A 20129-nucleotide genomic window follows, 5' to 3' on the forward strand; every position below is an offset into this window, starting at 1 on the left:
CTGCCGGGTCCCCCAAGGTGGATCTGGAAGTGCTGCCTCTCCCTCAAACCTTCTTCAGCTTCCTCCTCTCCCACCCACCAAAGTCCTCTCTCCTGCACTTTCTTCGCACCTGAACAGCAGGTGTTGGGGTCTGCCTGTACCCCACATGTAGTGGGTATGGAGAGTTTGGGGGGGATGAAAGTGTTCTCAAATTGATTGTGCTGATAACTCTTCAATATACTAAAACCCATCAAATGGAAATTATGTGGTTGGTTAATTATACTTCAATAAAGCTGTTTTTAAAAACAAGCCATATAGCCCTGACTGGTCTTGCTCAGTTGGTTGTGTGTTGACCCTCAAAGCAAAAGATCACAGGTCTGATTCATGGTTGGGGCACATGCTGGGTTGCGGGTTTGGTCCCTGGTTGGGGTGTGTATGAAAGGCAATGGAACAATATCACATTGATGTTTCTTTCCCTCTCTAAATAAAATCTTTAAAAGAAAAATAAGTTGTATAGCCAGCTATTTAGACATATCTAGAGAGAAAGCAAAGAAAGAAGGTATCACATATTAAACTCATCACTAATGACCTTCCTTCATATTGGGAAACCTGTCTTACCTGGCAGTGATTGAAGCCTTTGAAGTTTGACTGGAAGGTGAGATGCTGGCAGATAGGGTTGTCTGACAAGTTCAAGGGAGATACTTAGGGTCTCATGGGCCTATTTTTTTTTTTTTTAATCAGCACTAACATCCTTTCTCAGTAAAGGTCCTCATAGGGCTAATCAAATGACTTCAGGATAGAGAAGTCTTACCCACAGATTTAGGGTGCTCTAGGGTTGTAAGCAACAAGTGCAAGGGTTTTTGCCTGTGTTTATCACTAATGCCCAACATTGGCAGTCCCCAGTGCTGGCTAATGTTTAAGAAACGCAAATACTCTAAAAGTAGACTTTTTAAAGGATGTATCTTAAAAAGGCCTCAAGATACAGGTGCTAAGAGCTCTGTTTTTCTAGAATTGTTAACTACCCTCTTGATCTTGCTTCTGTACGTGTTCTCCCTAGAGGAAACAAACTTTTCTTTTACCTGTGTAACACATACAGACACCCGAACGTCATGGTCATGAAGGGTAAGGCAGCTGTGTTTCATTTCTCACAGAAACCACCGTTTCCTCAGCCGCAGCGCCTTGACTTGCTCCTATGGCCCATCGGTCTGCAGTAGGAATGGGCTCCTCATAAGCCATTTTCTATTAGGTGTCTAATAAAGGTGACCTTCCTAGGTGTGTCACAGCTAGGACCAGCATTGCATTTTTCCTCATTACATCCAAAATGTACAAACCCGCTCTGGCACATAAGGTGCCCAGCACAGAAATATCCAGGGAGAAGCAGGGCCCCCCACTCCCTCCCCAGAAGCCTCAGCAGCAGTTTGGTTTTCATCATTAGAGTCTTCCGTCTACCTATTTACATACCTATGCACAAATTATCCTTTATTCTTTACCTTTTCATTATAAAATGTCAAGAACCATATAAAACAAGTGCACTGCTTCCACGGCCCATGGGCCGCACGCAGCCCAGGACAGCTATGAACGCGGCTCAACACAAAGTCGTAAATTCACTTCAAACATTATGAGACTTTTGTGATAACATGTCGCCCAAGACAACTCTTCTTTCAGTGTGGCCCAGAGATGCCAAAAAGTTGGACACCCCTGGTAGTGAATTATAAGACGAACACCCTGGTAACTAGCACTCAGGTCCAGAAATAGAACTTTCCCAGCTGTACCAGTCAAGACTCTCCAGAGAAACAGAACCGACAGGATGCGCATACACGTATGGAGAGACTCATCGCGAGGAGCTGGCTCACATGACTGTGAGGACTTGGTAAGTCCAAAATCACAGGCTGGAGCGCCAGGGAGGAGTCCAAGTCCAAGTCTGAAGGCTGGCGGATGGTACACTTGTTTCTTGGTCAGCGGAAGCCAGTCTCGATTCTCTTAAGACTTTCGATGGATTGGGTGGGGCTGACCCACAGGATGGAGGGTAATCTGCTTTACTCAAAGTCTGCTGATTTAAATGTTAATAGCCACAAAACACCTTCACAACTACATCCAGAGATAAGTGTTTGACCAAATGTCTGGGCACTGTGGCCTGGCCAGATAGACCCATAAAATTAACCATCACGCCAGCCACCTCAGAAGCCCCTTTGGGCTCTGTCCCAGTCACAGCACCCCTCTCTGCAAAAGCAACCCCTCTCCCTGTGTTCTCTGTGGTTTTATCACACGTATGCATCCCTAGACTCTGCTCTCATCTTGCCCACTTCTTAAAAAATGGTAATGCCTTTCAGTTCCTTCAACCTATGGGTTTCCTCCTCATTTCTTTCTTTTCCTTCCACTTTCTGTTGAGGAACCCAGGCTGTTGATGGAGGATTTTTTTGTTCTGGATTGTGTTGACCATTCTCTCGTGGTGCCATTCAGTACTCTTTTCTGACCCCGTGTCTCTTACACATCAGCTGGGGCGCTGGCTTGCGCAGACGTGGGCCGATCTCCTCGGTGAGGAGGTGCACAGTGGCTGCGCGTCCCTCCTTTCTGATGTTAGTTGTGGCTGATGCGCAATGCGTAGATCCATTAATTCATTAAAGAATTGCAAACGGGTGAAATTCTATCATTTTATTTTCATTTATTATCTTCAACAACTTCATAAGGCAACACGGCTAGGCCCCTGGTATAGCTCATGTGGGATAGGCAGGGAAAACACTCAATTTTGTCCTATTTACCTAGTTTTTTTTTTTTTTTTAATTATTTCCGTTCCTTAAAAGGTGATCCACTACGCTTTCTAAATAGTTTGAATGTATGGCTTAAACATATCTAATGGGTTTTAATCCATTGCACTTTTTGAAGCTCAGAGTCCTTTTTAAGGGTCAATGGAATCTTCCAGGTTGATTCCCAAAAGCCTTTTGACATGACCCTAGTAAACTTCTATAGCTTCCTTCCTATCTGGTATATCGCAAGATGGTCTATTCCCATCTTGTAAATTTCCTGTCCCAAAGATGGGATCAGTTATTTCTTCAAGAGACCCTCGTTTCTTTTCAAGACAACAATATGAGTCGTAGGAGGGCTCTTCGCTACTGGTTTGGATATTGTTTCTAGGTCTTTTTATGAACAGAGGCAGGAGACATACTATGCACATATATATGTATGTATATAACTTACATATACATGTAATAAAGTACCTTATCAGTTCATACTGTTATTTCCAGTTCAAATTCAGGACTACTAGATTTTTTATTTAGTTTAGTAGATTTTACTTAACCTCATATATATTGTATCTCTTCCACATCAGGAAATGCTGGTTCTTAGAGGTACAGGGGATGATACAATTAGAATATCTCAAAATAATAATTTTTTTCAGTAATTATAATTACTGATGGTAGTAAGTATCTGTATATGCCATCTGCATTCTCCACTTTTTAAATGGTTGGCATTTTATCTACACTGTTAGATCACATACCCCTTGCAGAAAAGGAAAAACGAATCATTGTACACTATGTGGCTTATGTGAAAATAGCACAGGAGTACAATAATGCAACAGTGAATATTAATCTAACAAAAATCACTGTACAGCTGTACTGGGGACGGGTACATACTGCGCACGCACGGACAAACATGGTGTAGCGGGGTGAAAGTCAGTGTGCCTGTAAAGAGCTAAATTCTCCTCCTCTGTAGTAGGAAGTTGATAACTTCATAAAAGTTAAACTGAGAAACCAACAAGTAGTTCTGTAAGAATGCTAGTAGAGATAAACAATCAGATGACACATTTCAAAGTGTTCTCTGAGGAGAAGGAATTGGGTGGGGCAGGGAAGGTTGCTCTATTTCAAAACAAGCCTTGTAGAGGTTTTTGCATATACTGATTTGAAAAACAAAACAAAACAAACAAACCTAATTTTAAAAATACACAACATAAGTACAGAGTATTCAAAATGATGGATTGGGTGCGGATAAACATTTTGATCCAGGTGAGCACAGAGAGATTTCAAGCACCCAAAGCTCTAGCAAGAAGCTGACTGGGTGCCTTACCTCCACCCTGTAAAAGTAAACGCTAGGTACTACAGTGGACCGGCCACTCTGAATACAGCCTGGCAAGCTGCTGCCTAAGGGAACACTGATCTGTAAGCCTACAGCACCACCATTTACCATGAGCTTCTCGCCTTGCTGGGCGCTCTAGAGAAGAACAAAGGACCCCCCAGTGCCATTTATCTCTACTGCCCCCCCACACCGCCTCCCCCACTATGCTTTGATTTTTTTTAATTGCAAGGAGATAGAAATTTCAGAGACCAGTCAAAAAGCCTCATATGTGCTTTAGTCTCTACTAAATGCCACATTCAACTGCTATGTGAGTTTCATCCAAATGAAATTCGAACTTCAGCGGGAATGTGGGAAACATACACATCAGCGTCTTCACCTAAAGGCTCCCTGGGCCCAGGCCGCTGTTGCTGGCGCAGCGAAGGGAGGAGCAGGTGAGAGAAGAGGTGGGCGGGATGGAGGGCTTGCAGGATTCTGCAGAACTCAAGAGTTCCAGCGAATGGAGCGCATGTCCCTACCTGTTGGTAACCTCCCTGGGGCAGAGTGGGAGCCCCACTCAGGCCGTGAAGGAATCTCATCACACTCTCTTGTGCAAGAAAAGGGGTCCACACAGGGCAAGTGTATATGACCCTCCTCTGGGCAGAGGTTTTGATGTTGAAGGAAAGGCGCAGAGGTCATGGCCGGCCTTCCTTGCCTGAGAAAACGATCTAAAAATTACATATGCCCTGACATTTCCTTAAGAGACCCCCCAACACATTTTTTTCCAGACCAAACCCAACAGTTTAGCTCAATCAAATTAACATTCTTATTTCCATAGATTCCTTCAGCAGATCACGTGACAATGTGGACAGAACAGGAGAGCAAACGTCCAGGAGGAAGGGCGAGGGTGTCAAAGGTGTGTTACAGTCTGTGCGGATGGGACCTCAGGCATCTCATTGTGCGCATTATGAACAACAGCGTCGTGGAAATACAAACGTCGCCTTGGAAAGGCCTAGAGCTAAACTTCATGTTCTGCAAAATACGCAGCGATGAAAACATGCCGGTACTTTAGGTCTCCCTCCACACTGAGCACGCCAGTCATCACGGCAGCGAGTGACTCGGGTTGCTCTAGAAACTGGATTTTCCCCCGTAAAGACTCATTTGGGTTGATGGAAGGCAGGTGTTCCAACTTCAAGTTCCCAGTTTTAAAGAGCTGTCGTCAATGACTCACACCTCGCTCCCATACACGTGTTTGATCTAAAGTTGTCCTTCCAGAAGGACAGATATTATCATCACCAGTGGTGTCTGCATCATGTTTTTGCAACTGTTACTGTGGTTTCACACATGAAATCGAACGCTGTGTTTTTGAGCTGCGGCTGCTCATCAGAACCGCCGGGAACACTTGGAAAACACCAGCGGGTCCAGGCTGCACCCTACAGTTCCAATCACAGTTCTGATCGGCTAGGGTGAGTCCTGGTCCCTGGAGTTAGCGCTCCTGGGGTGATTCTAATGAACAGCCAGCACTGAGGGTCGCCGCTCCAACAGCCTCCCCCACAGCACAGGACGGAAACCAGGGTGCCTGCCATGGTGTGCAAGGCCTTAGGCGATCAATCGGAGTCACCTCTCCTGGGTCCCTTGCTCACCCCAGGAGCCTCTTTGCTGTTCGCAAACACACCAACCAAACTTCCATGTCAGGGCATTGGCCCTTGCTAGGACCCCTTTCTGGAACGTGCTTCTAGGCATTTGCTTGTCTTGCTCACTTACTCTATTTAGGTCTCTGCTCAAATGTCACCTCCTCAGTGAAGCCCCCCCTTGGCCACTCCAGCTAAAATACCAGCCTTCACCACTCTATCCCCTTACTCTGTTTCCTTCTTTCTTCAGAGCCCTTATCAACTTGACATTATATTATATATTTATCAGATTATCTGGCCTACATCAATGTCTGAAAAACAGTAGAAGCTTACTAAGTATTTTTGAATGAATTAAGAGTGGATGAGGATGGATGTAAAATAATGCAAACTCCTCTATGCAGGGAGTGCTTGATGAACGTGAGTTTCTTACCCAACTCACATAAAGCCAGCTGCTTCCACCAGCTGCCTTGCGACATACTGAGGAGCAGCGACCTCTGCTGCAATTTCTGAGTCCCAGAGAGCATAGATGTCCACTAATGCCTGTCCCAGGAAAGAAACTTCTAGATATATAAATACTCAGTATCTAGGAGGCCTCCTGATGTGCATTCGTGAAAAATTCCTAATAAGATATTTCTGACATTTACAGAAACCCTTGGTTGGCACCACATTTTCCAAAGCATGTCCTCTCTGCCGTCTTGCAGCCGACCCCGATGGGGAGCTTCCAGACCGTTTGCGTGACCCTCTTAGTCAAGAGGAAAGTTCAGGGCAGCTGAGTTTTCCTAGAGCCATTTGACAAAACACCTGTGCCGTCTGGCCAGGCCCGGGTGCTACTCAGCTTCCATATTTTCAGAAACAGGAAGTGACAGCAGCGACTGCCTCCTCTGGTGGCTTCTGCGGCAGGACAGCTGAGAGAGGTGCGTGCGTGGGGCCCACCTCTCCAGAGCCCAGCCTGCCTGGACTTCGAGCTCCCACTCTGACACAGCCCTATCATCAACCAATCACCGCTAGACGCTGATGGTTCGGTCTGGGCACTCAGTAAACGCCCTGTAACCCCCATGAGGGCAGGCTTCCTCTGTTGCGTACGGCCAGTGTCTTACCCCACAGCTGGCACAGGGCAGGTTACTAAATGACCTGGATGAGTGAGATGGAAATTGCTAGCACGTATAGGGCGCTCAAGGGGTGTCCAGCCCATGGCCCGCGGGCTGCATGTGGCCCAGGATGGCTATGAATGCAGTCCAACACAAAACCATACATTTACTTAAAACCTTTTCTTTTGCTCATCAGTTTTTGTTAGTGTTTGTGTGTTTAATGTGTGGCCCCAAACATCTCTTCTTCTTCCAGTGCAGCCCAGAGACGCCAAAAGGTTGGATGCCCCTGCACCATGCACTAGAGAAACCCACACATGCCACGTGCATCCGTTCATGAATTAGGGTGACCCACTCATCCTGGGTTGCTCAGGCTGCCATGACACTATGGCACAGACCGGGGGGCTTCAATGACACCACAGAAATTAATGTTCTCACCATTTGGGGTCCTGGAAGTCCAAGGTCAAGGCGCATCAGGGCTGGTGTCTGGGAAAACTTCTCCTCCCGGCTTGTAACTGCTGCCTCCTGGCTGAGGCAGGAGGGGAGACCCCCTTTGCTCCCCTGAGAAGGGCATGGCTCCACCCCATGGCCTCCCTCGCTCCTGGACTGCCCGCTCGGGGGTCCTTCATACTTACTGGGCACACATGGGTTGCAACGTTCAGCAGCCGAGTGGGGCCCACGGGCCCACCTTGCTTTGTTCCGCTTCACAGATGTTGTGGATTTCACGAATTGGAGGCAAGAGCTCCTCCACCAATAAGATTACGATTTGCTTTATTGTGGTGGCCTGGAACCAGACCCGCAATTTCTCCAAGGTGCACCTGTAGCTAAGAATCCTTCCCTGTAAAACAAACCAGGACCTAATTAAGGCTTGTGACTTAATGAAGTTTGGTCTCACTAGAGGTTGGTCTTACAGAAGACTAAAATCTGAGCTGAACAGCAGAGGGCAGCAGAGAGGGTCATCTCTGCCTAAAGGTACAGTTTAGGAAAGGGCTCCAGGCAACTTTTGCTGGAAACTGCAAAGATGGGGAAACCTGTAATCCTCCCTAAGGAGAGAGGGGTCCCAGCTCCCCAGTTCAGAGCACCAGTGATGGGAAGAAGAGCCCCCACAACATCTGTGAAAATCAGCAGGGATTCCGTCCCCCCAGGTGGGACAGAAGGCTGCTGGAAACCCAGGTGCTCTCCGAACCCGTGCACAGGCTCACTGGCTCGGACGCACTCACCCTGGGCTCTGCAGAGGGACAGCAGCTTGGGAGAGAGGGTGCCAGAGATGCATAGGGAGAAACTGAGTTGTGTGGCTTCAGGGCAAGGGTGGGAGGGACAGCTGCCACTGTTCCTGTGTCGAGCTTTCTACTCACACAGCCGGCAGGTGGGCGCCATCTTTCCGGAGTGGAGCCTCCCCAACGCAGCCAAATTGGAATCTGCTTCAGCCTGGTGAATGAGGACCCCTCGCCCTACCCTGGCAACCCCCGGAGACCCCGCCTCACCCAGTGCACGTAGAGCACGAGGCTATTCCAGTGCTGAGCCTTACAGGCAGCTGGCAGGTGGCAGCAGGCCTTGGGGTGCCCTGTGCCTTTTGCCAAGTGACCCCAAGCTTGGTATCGGTGGCAGCAGGCACAGGCAGCTACCAACTGCATATCAGTTTGTAGCTCTTCTCTGTCCTCTCTGTCTCCTCTCTCTCTCATCTGGCCCCCTCCAATTCTGTCCTATGTGGGTAGAAATTTCCAGACTCCCTGTGCTGCCAACCAGAGCCACTCAGGCCCTGGCCCGCCTGCCCCTTCTGCCTCCTCTCCCACAAGTCCTTGCTCAGGCTTCCCATTCAACCCGCTTGAAATGGCCGGTCACCCCGCCTGCAGCACACTTCAAGTCCTTTTTTCTGTGATTTTTCACTTTCTTCCCTCTTCCTTGTCAAGAACTGTCAAGAGTCTCTAAGATTTTACCCTGCTTACAAGTGCCCAAGGCCACCTGCCACAGTTTCAGAGGTGCTGGCACAGGACACGAGACTTCTGGGGCTGAGACAAAGGCTTCATACTCCTGCCACACAACCCACGCGGGCTTCATGTTTGCCTCAACGTTCCTTGCCTTCCAAGTGGAGAGGCGGCAAATGCCTGGGAGGACATGCTCCCCAAAGCCCTGCTCCATGCGACCCTCCTGCGAAGAAGGAAGGGCCTGGTTCCTGTCACAGAGGCCCCTGGCATCCACCACCTCAGATGACCAGGCAGAGCAGCAGGCGGTCCCCGTGCCAGATTCTGGCCCGCTGAGAGCAAGCATAGTGACCACACTCACAAACGTGGGCCCGGCCTTTCAGACGCGCCTCGGGGCCACCGATGGGGACAGCGGGCTCGTCTGTGAGCGGGGGGTGGGGGAGGGAGATAGCGTGCATCTACGCTGCATGCAGAGGAGCCGCCCCGTCTCTGTCTCTCCTCCCTCTCAGGGTCTCTGGTCTTCTCTGCCCACCTCCCCTGCTGACCTGTCCCTGCCCCCTCAGCAGAAGCTCACTCGTAACCGGGGTGAATTGGATACCCCACATTAAGGTGAGGCCATCACGGGCCAGGCATCTACAGGGCCAGTTGGACAATTTTGTTGATGAGTGGGACTTTGTCCCCAGGTGTCAGGGCCAGGCCGGAGACACAGCTAAGCCTGGGGTTGGAAGGACAGCAGGGCGAGGGCCTGTCCATCTCCGGGCCGAAGCTCTGGGTGGCTTCTCGCAGCTCCAGGCTGTGGGGCCAGGGGAAGCAGAGGAAGGAGGGAGCCAGCCCACCAAGGGAAGCGGCAGCAAACGCCAGGGCGGGGGGTACAGACAAGCCCTTGCTTTTTGTCACGGCCTGTGGTCCCAACACTCTTGGACACAAATATGCACACGCATGTGCACACCACACAGACACACACGCACGGCTCTGGACTCCTGCCCCCTGGCTCAGGGCTCGCTCCTTTACGTCTGGGTTGGGCCCGCCCTTGGAGGCTCCCCAGGACCGGCTACAGCAGGAAAGCTTGCTCAGGGCTGGTTGTGCGGCAGACAAGGTCTATCTGGCTTTGGATTTCTTTAAACACGTCGCTTGGGATTTTGCATGGGGTAGGGAGGAGAACCCTAGATTGGGGGGGGAGGGGTCAGTCAGCCCTGAGCTCAAGCCTCACTTTGGTGTGACCGTGGGAGGAGCTGAGCTGTGCCTCCCTGAGTTCCTAGGCTGAAGCCCTAACCCCCAGGGCCTTAGGGCGGGCCTGCGTTTGCAGACGGGGCCTTTAAAGAGCGAACTCAGGTTCAGTGGGGTCTTGTGGGGACCCTAACCCAACAGGGCTGTCGAACTTCTAAGAGGAGGAAAAGACACCGGGGCGCCCGTGCACAGAGAGGCCGGCGGAGGACGCAGCGAGAAGGCGGCCATCTGAGGGCCAAGGAGAAACCAGCTCTGCTGCAGCTTCACCCCAGACCCCCAGCCGCCGGGACTGTGGGGAAATGAATTTCTGGTGTTGAAGCCGCCCGAGCAGACCAACACTCCCCCTTCCCTTGAGCGTACATGTCCTCATCCATAAATACCTCCCTCAAGGGGCTGTTGTGCAGATTAAATAAAACAAGGCAGGGGAATTGCTAACAGGGCCCGCAGCCCTGCGATGGGCATGCGGAACGTCCTGCCCCTGGCCCTGGGTCAGGCCCCGCGCCTGAGGCTGTCCGGCACCCTCCTTTGGGGCAGAGGCATCCAGATGGCAGGGCCTCCAGGCGGTCCCACCCCTCCTCCGCTGGTCTCTCCTGCAGACCGGAGGACTCCAGCATTGGCCAGTGGGCCTGGCATGCACCCTGGCATACACGTGTCCACACACACACTCGGTTCCCTCAGTCCAGCTGGCTGGCTGGTGCAGCTCCCTTCCTGGAAACTTAACACCCCCAGGGCTGGGCCGGAGCTCAATCCACCCTCTGAATCCCGCCCACCCCAAGCTGGGGCCCCACCTGGGCAAGGAGTGGTCAGGTAACGGGCCCACCCTGACCTTCTCCACGGGCCTCAGGCCTTGTTGGAGGCTGTGGGCACATGTGGGGGATACGGGCAGCTCAGGAAGGGGACAGCGCCTGTGTGGGGGACAGGGCAGCCTGGGATCATGGCTGGCTGCCCTCAGTGTATGGGTTTGCCCATTGTCTCACGTCTGTTACACCCACCCCCAGCCTGGAAAGTGCCCCTGGGCTGGCTGCGCCTAGGGTGCTCCCCACGGCTTGCATGGGACTGGCCTGTGGCCAGGGTCCTGCAGGCGGCTGCGGAATGGCCAGCTGAGCGGGCTGATGCTGCGGAGCCTAATTCAGGGAGGTCTGGCTGACCCCCTTTGGGCACCGGGCCCACTGCCAGCCACACCGACTTTGTTTCGTTCTCTGCTGTTCCCCAGGCTCTAGAAGAGTGCTGACATTTAGCAGCCACTCCACAGATATATATTTTTAATCAATGCTGATGACACAGACATGAATGGTCCAGACGTGGTGGAGCACACAGAAGTATCAACAGACAACTGCAATCCGATGGGACATCTCTTGTTAGAGAAAGAGAGAGAGAGAGAGAGAGAGAGGAGTCCAGGGGGCTATGCAAATGTGGACAGGGGCTATCTGGCCAGCCCAAGAAGTCAGAGATGTGGTCCTGGGGGAGGAGGGCTTTGAAGGATGCATAGTTTGACTAGGCAAAGGCTTTAGGGAATGGTATCGCTAGCTTTAGGGAAGCAGGAAGGCGAGGAGTGTTTGGAAAACAATCCAGAGGTTGGAATAATGGGAACCAAGGATGAGGAGGAGGCAGGAGACAATCAGGCTGGGGGGCACAAAGGGCCCTGGGCCCTGGGGACTGAGGACACAATGCAAATTCTCAAATGACAGGGCACTCTGTGGAAAGCAGATCTTCAGACCCTGAGAAAAGCAGATACCAGTTTAAAAGGGCTTTTATTAAACTCTCCCCACACGGTGCCTCTTGCCAGAGCCCTGGGTGCCCACCAGGGGGAGGGCCCTGTCAGTGTTCCCAGGGGGGCTGAGGCTGGGCTCGCCCATGTGGCCGCGGTGCTGGCCTCGTTTGGGGGTCCCGGTGTATGTCTCGCTGTGGTAGCCTCGCGCAGGCCCTGGGGCGGGAGGGGGCCCCCTCTCTTCACACACACCCTGAGATACTCCTGAGATCCAAAACATCCCAGCGCCATCCAGGGGCGCGAGGGGAATCCTTGGGGCTGGGCAGCCGAAGCGGGTCAGGCAGAGGCTGTGAGTGAACCGGGGCCGGGCTTGAGCTCTTTGTGCTGCAGCTGGCTGGAGAGTCCCTTCTCTCTTTCAGCCTCAGTTTCCCTTTATGGCTAACATGTAACTTGGCCTCCCAGTGCTCCATCTCTCCTTCAGGAAGCACGCTTGGTCACCAATTCTGGTCGTTTTCACAGCTGTCCTGCCACGGTGGCCTAGGCATGCCCAGAGGGTTCCAGGCAGGTATGACACATGGGCACCCATGTTGAGTGTGTGTGGTCAGATGTGGGGCTCCTGCACGTATGAGGGGTGCAGCTGAGTGTGAGCGTGGGGGTGAGGGAGTGTGACCCCAGTTTGCCCGCTTCCCCACCCCACCAGCCTTGGTAAACACTGTCACAGAGGGGCCCTTGGGGGCCCGGGCCTCACAGGAAGTTGGGCTCCTGCACCACGAGGCAGGGTGGGTCCCCGCTGCCCCCGCCGTCCAGGGGCCGGTACACGAAGTGGAAGTCGCGCTTGGGCTCGCTCCGCAGCAGATAGCCCTTGATGTGGTGCGGCAGCGCGTCGTCCGCCAGCTGGAAGCAGCGCCCGTCCACCAGCACGAAGAGCCTGTGGTCCTGGGGCTGCGCCACCTCGAACTTCTCGGCGCACTGTGCGCACAGCGCCGTGGCCTGTGTGTCCGCCCGCGACGCCAGTGTCCGTGACTGGTGCTCCGGCTCCAGGTACGACACGCAGATGAAGTCCTGCGGGGTGAGATGGAGGGGCTGGTGTCACCGGTGGGCGGAGTAGGCGTCCTGTCTCACCCCCGCTCCAACGCCGGGAGCATGGACAGGGACGAGGAGCTGAGCTGCCTTAGACGAGCCCTTTTCCCTCTCTGGGCCCTAGACTCCTCTCTGGAGAGAGATGGGACTGTATGAGTGGTTGTGAGGGTAGAAGTCAGGGTAGCTGTGGCTGACCCTGCTGAGTGACCTCAGGTGAGACCCTTCCCTCTCTGGGCCTCACTTCTCAGTGGGGGTGACCACTCGGTTCAGGAGCTTCGTCTTGGCAATGAGGAGCGCGCCCCCTGGTGGCCAGAGCAGGGGCTCGCCACCATTTATTCACCTCCCTTCCTCCTCCTGCCTGCAGTTCTGCACCCCAGGGGCAACGCAGGGCAGGAAGGGCGGCATACGTGAAGCTGGAGGCAGACCCCAGCCCCAGCATCCCACGGTTCAGCTGGACCGCTAAGGCAGGCGGCAGAGTGCAGCCCTTCGCGCCGGAAGAGCCTGAGGCTGGGGAAAGCCGGAGGTGGGGGAGGCTTAGGGTAGAGACAGATCTGCAGGGGCAAGAGGCTTGGTGGAAGCGGGAGTGGGGGCAGGGGAGCTAGGCCGGAAAGGTGGGGGTTTAGGTCTGGGCGGAGGGGCAGGCAGGGCGAGGGATGCCTGTGGGTGGGGGATGGGGGCACCTCTGTGCACACATGCTGCGCAAGGGCACTTCCAGCTTCCTCTACCAGCCTGGAGGGCGGGCTGCATGGCGGGAGGACGGCCCCCCAGTCCCCTCCGGGCTCTGAATCTGCTCCTGCTCACGGTGTGCCCTTGGCCTCTCTGAGCCTCCATGTCCTCCACTGTACACTGGGTAACACCAGCCTGCACACCTCTGCTGCGAGGAAGCGTGGAAAGCTAGCCCTGAGCCCGCACGGTCCCTTGTCCCCAAGCTCCCTGAGGGCAGGAGGGAAGGGGACTGTGTGGGGCCACCCCGTGGAAGGACAGGGACAGCACAGCCCTCTCAGGATGTGGCTGACGATGCTGCTGACCCCGGCGGTGGCTCCAGGCTGGCGAGGGCATGCCAGGCGCCAGGCTCTACGAGGACGGCTTCAACGGGATCGCCCCTTTCTTCCAGGAGCGGACGCCCAGCTCACGCCCTTGGGCTTTTGTGGCTGCCTGGGCTCTTGTCTCCCATTAAGCCTCCCAAGGGCTCTTCATACCTACTGTCAGGCTCTGGGCTTTCACTCCCAGGGAAAGAAGGGATTTAAGGTGTGGGGTGCCGAGGAGGCACAGGGGTGGGGTAGAGGACACTGCCCTCCCTAGGTGACAGCAGCAGCGCTGAGGGGCCCCGCGTCCCTGACCCCAGGCCTCTCCCAGGCTCCTCGCCCATCGGGGAGGCACTGATGCTCTGTCTGGCCTAGCGCCGGACAAGTAAGGAATGCATGGGTCAGGCTGGAACCACGAGCGCCCGTATCCAAGAGCTGGTGGAGGGGAAAGTGTCCTAGGGGGCGGGGGGTAGGGACCAATGTCGTCCTGGAGCTGGCTCTTGCCAATGCAGGCTGGCTTGTACCAGCTCGCAAGGCAGTTACTAAACATGATCAAGGCACATTGATCAGAGGAGCAGGGAACATCAGCTTGGCAGCCCAGAGCACGGACTGGCAGAGCTCGTGTGGCCCACTGTCCACCTGTGCTGACAGAGAAACCGAGTCCCGGGGAGGGGCAGAGACCACGCAGGGCCATACAGTAAGTGAGCACACACCTGAGCGCAGACCCTGAGCCTTTTGCCTCCTGGGCCTTGTCTCTTCTCATTACAGACGGGCCATCTCGAAAGCCGGGGCTGGGGGTCAGGTCCAATGCATTCTGGGTGCTGGGGGCGTGAGTCTGCATAGCTATTTACATCTCTGGATGGCTGCCTGGTTCACTGTCCTAAGTCCCTCCATTCTGCACATGCCCCAGTCCCACTCTGTCCCAGGCCCTGGGGGGGGAGCCTCTGAGATGTGAGAGCCATGGGCCCTCTCTCCCAGGGCGACAGCTTCTTCATACACAGAAGGTTACAATATGGTGTGATTCGGGCCGTAATGGGGAGAGTAGCAGCAGGAAGCACACAGCAGGGGGTCTAACTCGGGTTGTAGGGAGTGGAGCACAGGTTGGGGGTCAGGGGAGAAACTGAGGACAGGCAAGGGGCGGCCAGTGACGGAGAGATGGACCAGCATGGGCAGAGGCTGAGTGCGAGGGAGGTGAGCTCGGTGTGGCCGGATGCAGCCTGGCGGCGTGGGGGTGACGGCAGTGCAGGAGGAGGTGGGAGTCTGGCCGCCAACGGCTCGCATACTGAGTTTGTCTAGAGAGAGGCGGGAGGGATGGGAAGCCGGACTGCAGCGGGCAGCCTAGGGGCAGTGGGACCTTGGGGGCTGCTGCATTCGTCCAGGGACCTCGGGACAAGGCTGTGGGTCAGCTCGCGGGCTCCCTAAGCGTGGGCCGGGCACGACTGATGTCCACATCTCCGCCCCTCACAGGGGGCAAGGACAGGGCAGGCGCTAAGGAATGTAGGGCAGAAGTCTCACTCCCCCTGTCCTGCTTTTGTCTGCCCGACTAGATCGCCAGCGTGTGGGGGTACTTTCCTAGGCCCCTCCCCTGGAAGCTGGCACAGGGCCGGGCACACACAGGCAGCTGGGAGCTGGCCGGCAAGAACAGCCAGTCGGTGGCAGGTCCCTGAGCCTGAGGGCAGAGGGGGTGGTGTCTGGGGCACGGTCTTCCCCCCACTCTCTGACCCAGGCGTCACCTGCACGGAGGAGCGGGAGGCCCGGGCCTTGTTGAGCGTGCGCCGGCGCTCCCAGCGGTGGATGGAGTCCTGCACCTCCATGCTCAGCTGCCGGGTCACTGTCATCTTGTCGTAGTTCTTGACGTGTTCCAGGGCCCCGTAGGTGGTGGTCAGATAGTAGGAACCTGCGGGGACAAGCGTGTGCGGGCTGAGCTCTGACTGCCTGCCCCGCCCAGCGCTCCAAGCTCCACCCACCGCTGCTGCCCCCGGACACGTCCGCGGAGACAACGCTGGAGCTTCAGCCCCTTGCCCACCCCACAGCCTCACGAGCTTCCCCGAGTCCAGCCTGAGCTGTCAGGCCCTGCTCACGGGCTCGCCTTTGAGATGGAGCTCTTGCTTATTTTTAAAATGATGTTAAGAAGTGATCATCCCGGGGGTGGTTGGGAGACATGGGGGAGGAGGGATGGGGCAGGTGACTTCTCAGAGAGAGTGTACACACACACACACACACACACACACACACACACACACGTATATATAGCGATATATATACCCTAATCTCCCATCCAAGTACGAACCAGGACCGGCCCTGCTTAGCTTCCAAGATTAGACGAGATCAGGCGCATTCAGGGTGGTATGGCCGAAGACTACATACCCTATTCTAAAAAATAATTTTTAAAAGATATAGAGAAAATCTTAATTTTGGTTATAAGATTTTAAAGACTTAAAGTAAAAAAAAACTTGAACTGTTCATTTCTCCACTTCTTTTTACCTGAAATTAATTCACATGTATTCCTAAGAGCTAATGTTTCCTAAAGTAATTTAGGCTTTGACATACTTCAGACCGCAAAACTTCCATTAAGTTTTAAGATTAAAGACAATGGTTGGCACAGATGCTTACAAGTTCAGTCTCCTTGGTTTGTTAGGGGCTTCGGTTAACATGTCTGAGAAGCACTGGCCTCGTTGAGCCCCTCCCTTTACAGAGGGGGGGTGACTTTTGTGGGGGTCCCTCCCACTCGCCGGGCCGCTCCCCCAGCCCTTTCAACAGCAAGACAGCGATTTTTGACATGAGGCCAGTTCTCCTAGAGACCCATCTAAATCTCATCTTCTCTTTCTTCCTAACGAACTAAACGCTCCTTTTTAGGGGGGAAATAACAATCCATTGAAAATGCTCACTGCCCAGACCCCCTTGCAGTTGGGGTAGAGGGCAGGGAACCCTCTTCTGGCCCCTCAGGTATAAGCGGAAGTGCCTGGACGGGGCTTCCAGGGGAACCTGTGAGGGGCAGACCCTGGGGTGGGGAACACTCAATACAACACGCAGACGATGCCCTACTGCCGAGCCCAAAGGCACAGCAGCGGTTTCGTTATCAGAGGTGACAGGCACAAAGACAAAGGCTCACATCCTGAACACCGAGGGGACGAGCCGGGTCCCCGATTTCCTGGCAGCAGGGCTAAACCCTGCTGTCACTCTCAGTGGCGCACCCCACGACCTCTTGGGGCAGGAGACAAGACAGCCCTTCGCTCTGATGTAACATTGTTAATTGCATCATAAGTCATTGGCAGATTAAAGCATTCCTCGCCTGCATCGGATCAAGCTGCCTATACTTGCCTACAAATTCTACAACCAACATGGGCAGAGGTCACGTCCTGGCCGAGGTTGGTGGGGGTTAAGATAAAAGGGTATATGGCCACAGGGTCACTCCCCCTTCCACGGCAATGTAGGAAAGAGACTTTTTTTTCGGAATAAGTGTGCCAAGGCCAGCATAGAACGTGGCGTGGTGCCCCTTCTCAGAGAAGGGCAGTAAACCCTTCTTTCTTGGTGAAGCACAAAGCCTGTGTGTGCCAGGACGCCCCCAGAAGTCCCTGTCCTTTTGTGGGCATATCTCAATGTGCTCTGGTGTCCCATCCGGGACCATGTCTCCCTGCCTGGGATCAGAGGGGCTGCGTGCAGTGCGCTGACAGAGAACACGCAGTTTTGGAGTCAGACAGCCGGGCCTGTCTTTGCCCGTCAGCAGCCAGCCTGTGATCCCAGGCGAGTGAGCATCCTCTCCACACCTCTGCTTCCTCGCCTGCAAATCCTACAACGTCCATGTGAAAAGTAAATGAGATGGCTAAGTATAAGGTGCAGTGCTTAGTGATGAGTAACGTGTGGTGGTTAGGTGACCTCAGGAAGGGGCTCTGGGGGGGGTCTCATCCTCACAGGAGAAGGGGGAGGAGCTCCAAGCCCTGCAACCCATTCTTCTTGCTCCCATCCTGCCTTTTCACAGCTGGTGTGACCACCCACCCAGGCACTTCCCCTTGACTTGGGCCATGCAGTACCCCTGAGGACCACTGGGTGGCAGGCAACTCCTCCCACAGTGAGGTTTAAGGCTGGTTCTCTTTGAGGGAGAGTGGGTTGCCAGTGAATGGGAAAAACTCACTGCCTCTATTAAGATGTTAGCCTAGCATGGCCAGCTGTCAGCCAGTGTGGAGAGGGAGCGCGGGTGAATGAGTCCGTGACGGTGCTTCTGGGAGACGGTTGGGCCTTGAGCTGGCTTCAGCCAGGTGCCCTGCAGCTGCCTGGGTCTCCCGTCCGTCCCATAATTGCGCAGAGTGGAGGGAGCTGCAGGCAGAGACTAGAATGGAGCTGGGGTCTCGTCAGCCTAATGCTTGGGGCCTCTTCACTTCTGATCTTCCCCACCCTGATATATGCTGATCTCTCGCACCCAATGTGCTTGCTGCAAAGAAAGGGGACCCTGTCACTTGTCCTTTACATGGAATGAACATGAAGGTCCCAAAGCGCAGACTCCAGAGCCCAGCCTCAGGTTTTCTGTTGAATGCAGGGCTGTTTGCTCCTCTGACTGGTGGAACGCAAGACCGCAGAGTCCAGCTCCTCCGTTCCTCTTGCCTCCAGCTCCCTCAGCAGAGCTCAGGAGTGGCCAGGCAGTTTGAAAACCCCAAACCCAACTCCGAGGTTAAGTGACTTGCCCAAGGATTCCAGCCAATCACAGGCAGAACCAGAACTGAAACCCAACCCCCATACAGTTATTTTTACTACACCCTGTGTTACTTCTTCTCTTAGGTTGGAGCAACTGAAGTTCTCAAGACTGGGGACCCCCTGAGGGCCTGCCTGTGTCCCAGGCACCTCTGGGCTCCACTGAGGACCAAGGGCAGGGACCGGCCAGCAGGGGCTGTGCCTCACCCTCCAGACAGGACCCTCCTTACCTGCACTCAAGGGCTTTGGCGATCGAGTGCCCTGTATACCACCACGCAGCTAGGACGTGCGGGGGAAGCTGGGGAAATACAGTATCTGTCCTCTTTCCTTGGGCCCAGGTACCTCCAGATGGAGGTCTGACAGCTGGCAGGCTTGAAAGGTGGGAGCCCCCGCGCAAGCTGGAGACCGAAGTCACCTCGCAACAGAAGGCCAAGGCCTGTGAGGCCAGGACTGTCCCGGGTGCTGTGACCTCCCACCCTGACCATTGGACTAGGCACAGAGATGCAGGGAGCCACCCCTGCCCGCCACCCCACCTCCTGGTGTGTGCGGCACGGTGTAGTTTGTCCCCGGGCCCCCACGGGCAGGGTCTGATGGTACTACGGCGGGAGGGGCCGGGCTGCTGGGAGGAGCGCTCTGCCTGCCCCAACCTTTCCTTCCAGCAAGCACCCCACGCATTCCTTTGAAATCTCCTCCCTGGGCCGCAGGTGGGGCGGGGTCTCCAAATGCTGTGTCTGAAAAAAGGCCGGCTGCAGGGTAGTGAGGCAGCCACAGGCCAGGGACTGTCCAAGACCTTCGTGTGTGTGTTTGTACTTTTGCTTGTCTCAAAAGCACACTGTAGCCCAGAACAGCCCGGGCACCTTTCCCACCATGGGACACCAGAGGCTTCAGGAGCAGGAAGAAGGATCCCGGCGGGCACGGCAAGGAGGGGGCGGGGGTGGGGCCCTAAGGAGGGGGAAGTCAGGCTGAGGCTGTCCCCGTCCTGTGCCTGGCTTGGAGCCCCATTTAGGAGCTCTGGCAGCCAGAGCGTGGCTGCCGGCTGCCAGCTGCCGCAGAGGGAGCTGGCGCTCGGACCTTCCACACCGCCCCGCTCGCACCCCATCCTCTGTCTCTTCGACTCTGTAACAGCCCCGTGGGGTGCGGGCCTGCCCTTTAACTGGATACGTAAACGATTTCTTCCCAGAAAGATCAGCAACATGTGCCCACTGTGGAAAGTTTGGAAAACAGAACAAAAGTAAAGAGAAGACTTTCAGGGACTCCCTCGGTCATCTGAGCTCGGGCCTGCCCCATCGCTCGATCCCACCTGCTGGCTTCCTGTCTTCTCGACATCCACCAGATCTAGATGTGACCATGTGTGAAATTATCTTGTTTGCACGTCTGTTTAATCTGACACATCCATCCCCCCCTGCACAGGATTGAGTCTCCATGAGAAAAGGGACCCGCTGTACCCAGCACAAAGGAGCAGCTCAGGTGGCAGCCACAAGACCACAGCTAATGTTCCTGCTGAGAGTGCTGGGTGGGCTGCTGTACTTTTCAGGGGGCTTGTCCTAGGAAATGGGGTGCTCGGTGTTTGGGACAGCAAGCCAATTTTTCTCAGAGCCCCCTGAATGGAGGCTCCTGGCCTCCCACTCCCTTCTCTGTTTCCCCCACAGGCTGAGGGGGCCCGTAGGAGGCAGGTCAGGGTTGTTTGAGGCCTTTGTCCGACCCCTCAGCCTTGTGGTGCTTAAGTGTGCATGTTCAAGGCT

At 54.6% G+C, this 20129-nt stretch overlaps 1 protein-coding gene across 1 annotated transcript in view; it reads right to left on the reverse strand.

Annotated features, from left to right (window-relative positions):
• Window positions 1–11630: 11630 nt before the first annotated feature.
• Window positions 11631–20129, reverse strand: part of RIN3 (Ras and Rab interactor 3) — a 108885-nt gene continuing 100386 nt past the window's right edge. Inside the window, exons 9-10 of the mRNA XM_054567115.1 lie at window positions 15435–15598; window positions 11631–12658 (exon numbers count right to left, since the gene is read on the reverse strand). Of these exons, the coding sequence (XP_054423090.1) occupies window positions 12341–12658; window positions 15435–15598 (482 nt within the window). The 3' untranslated portion in view covers window positions 11631–12340. The remainder of the gene's footprint in view (window positions 12659–15434; window positions 15599–20129) is intronic.

This window comes from Pteronotus mesoamericanus, unplaced genomic scaffold (assembly GCF_021234165.1).
Source record: "Pteronotus mesoamericanus isolate MK-2021 breed Mesoamerican mustached bat unplaced genomic scaffold, CSHL_Meso_final contig_182, whole genome shotgun sequence".
NCBI classification, from domain to species: Eukaryota; Metazoa; Chordata; class Mammalia; order Chiroptera; family Mormoopidae; genus Pteronotus; species Pteronotus mesoamericanus.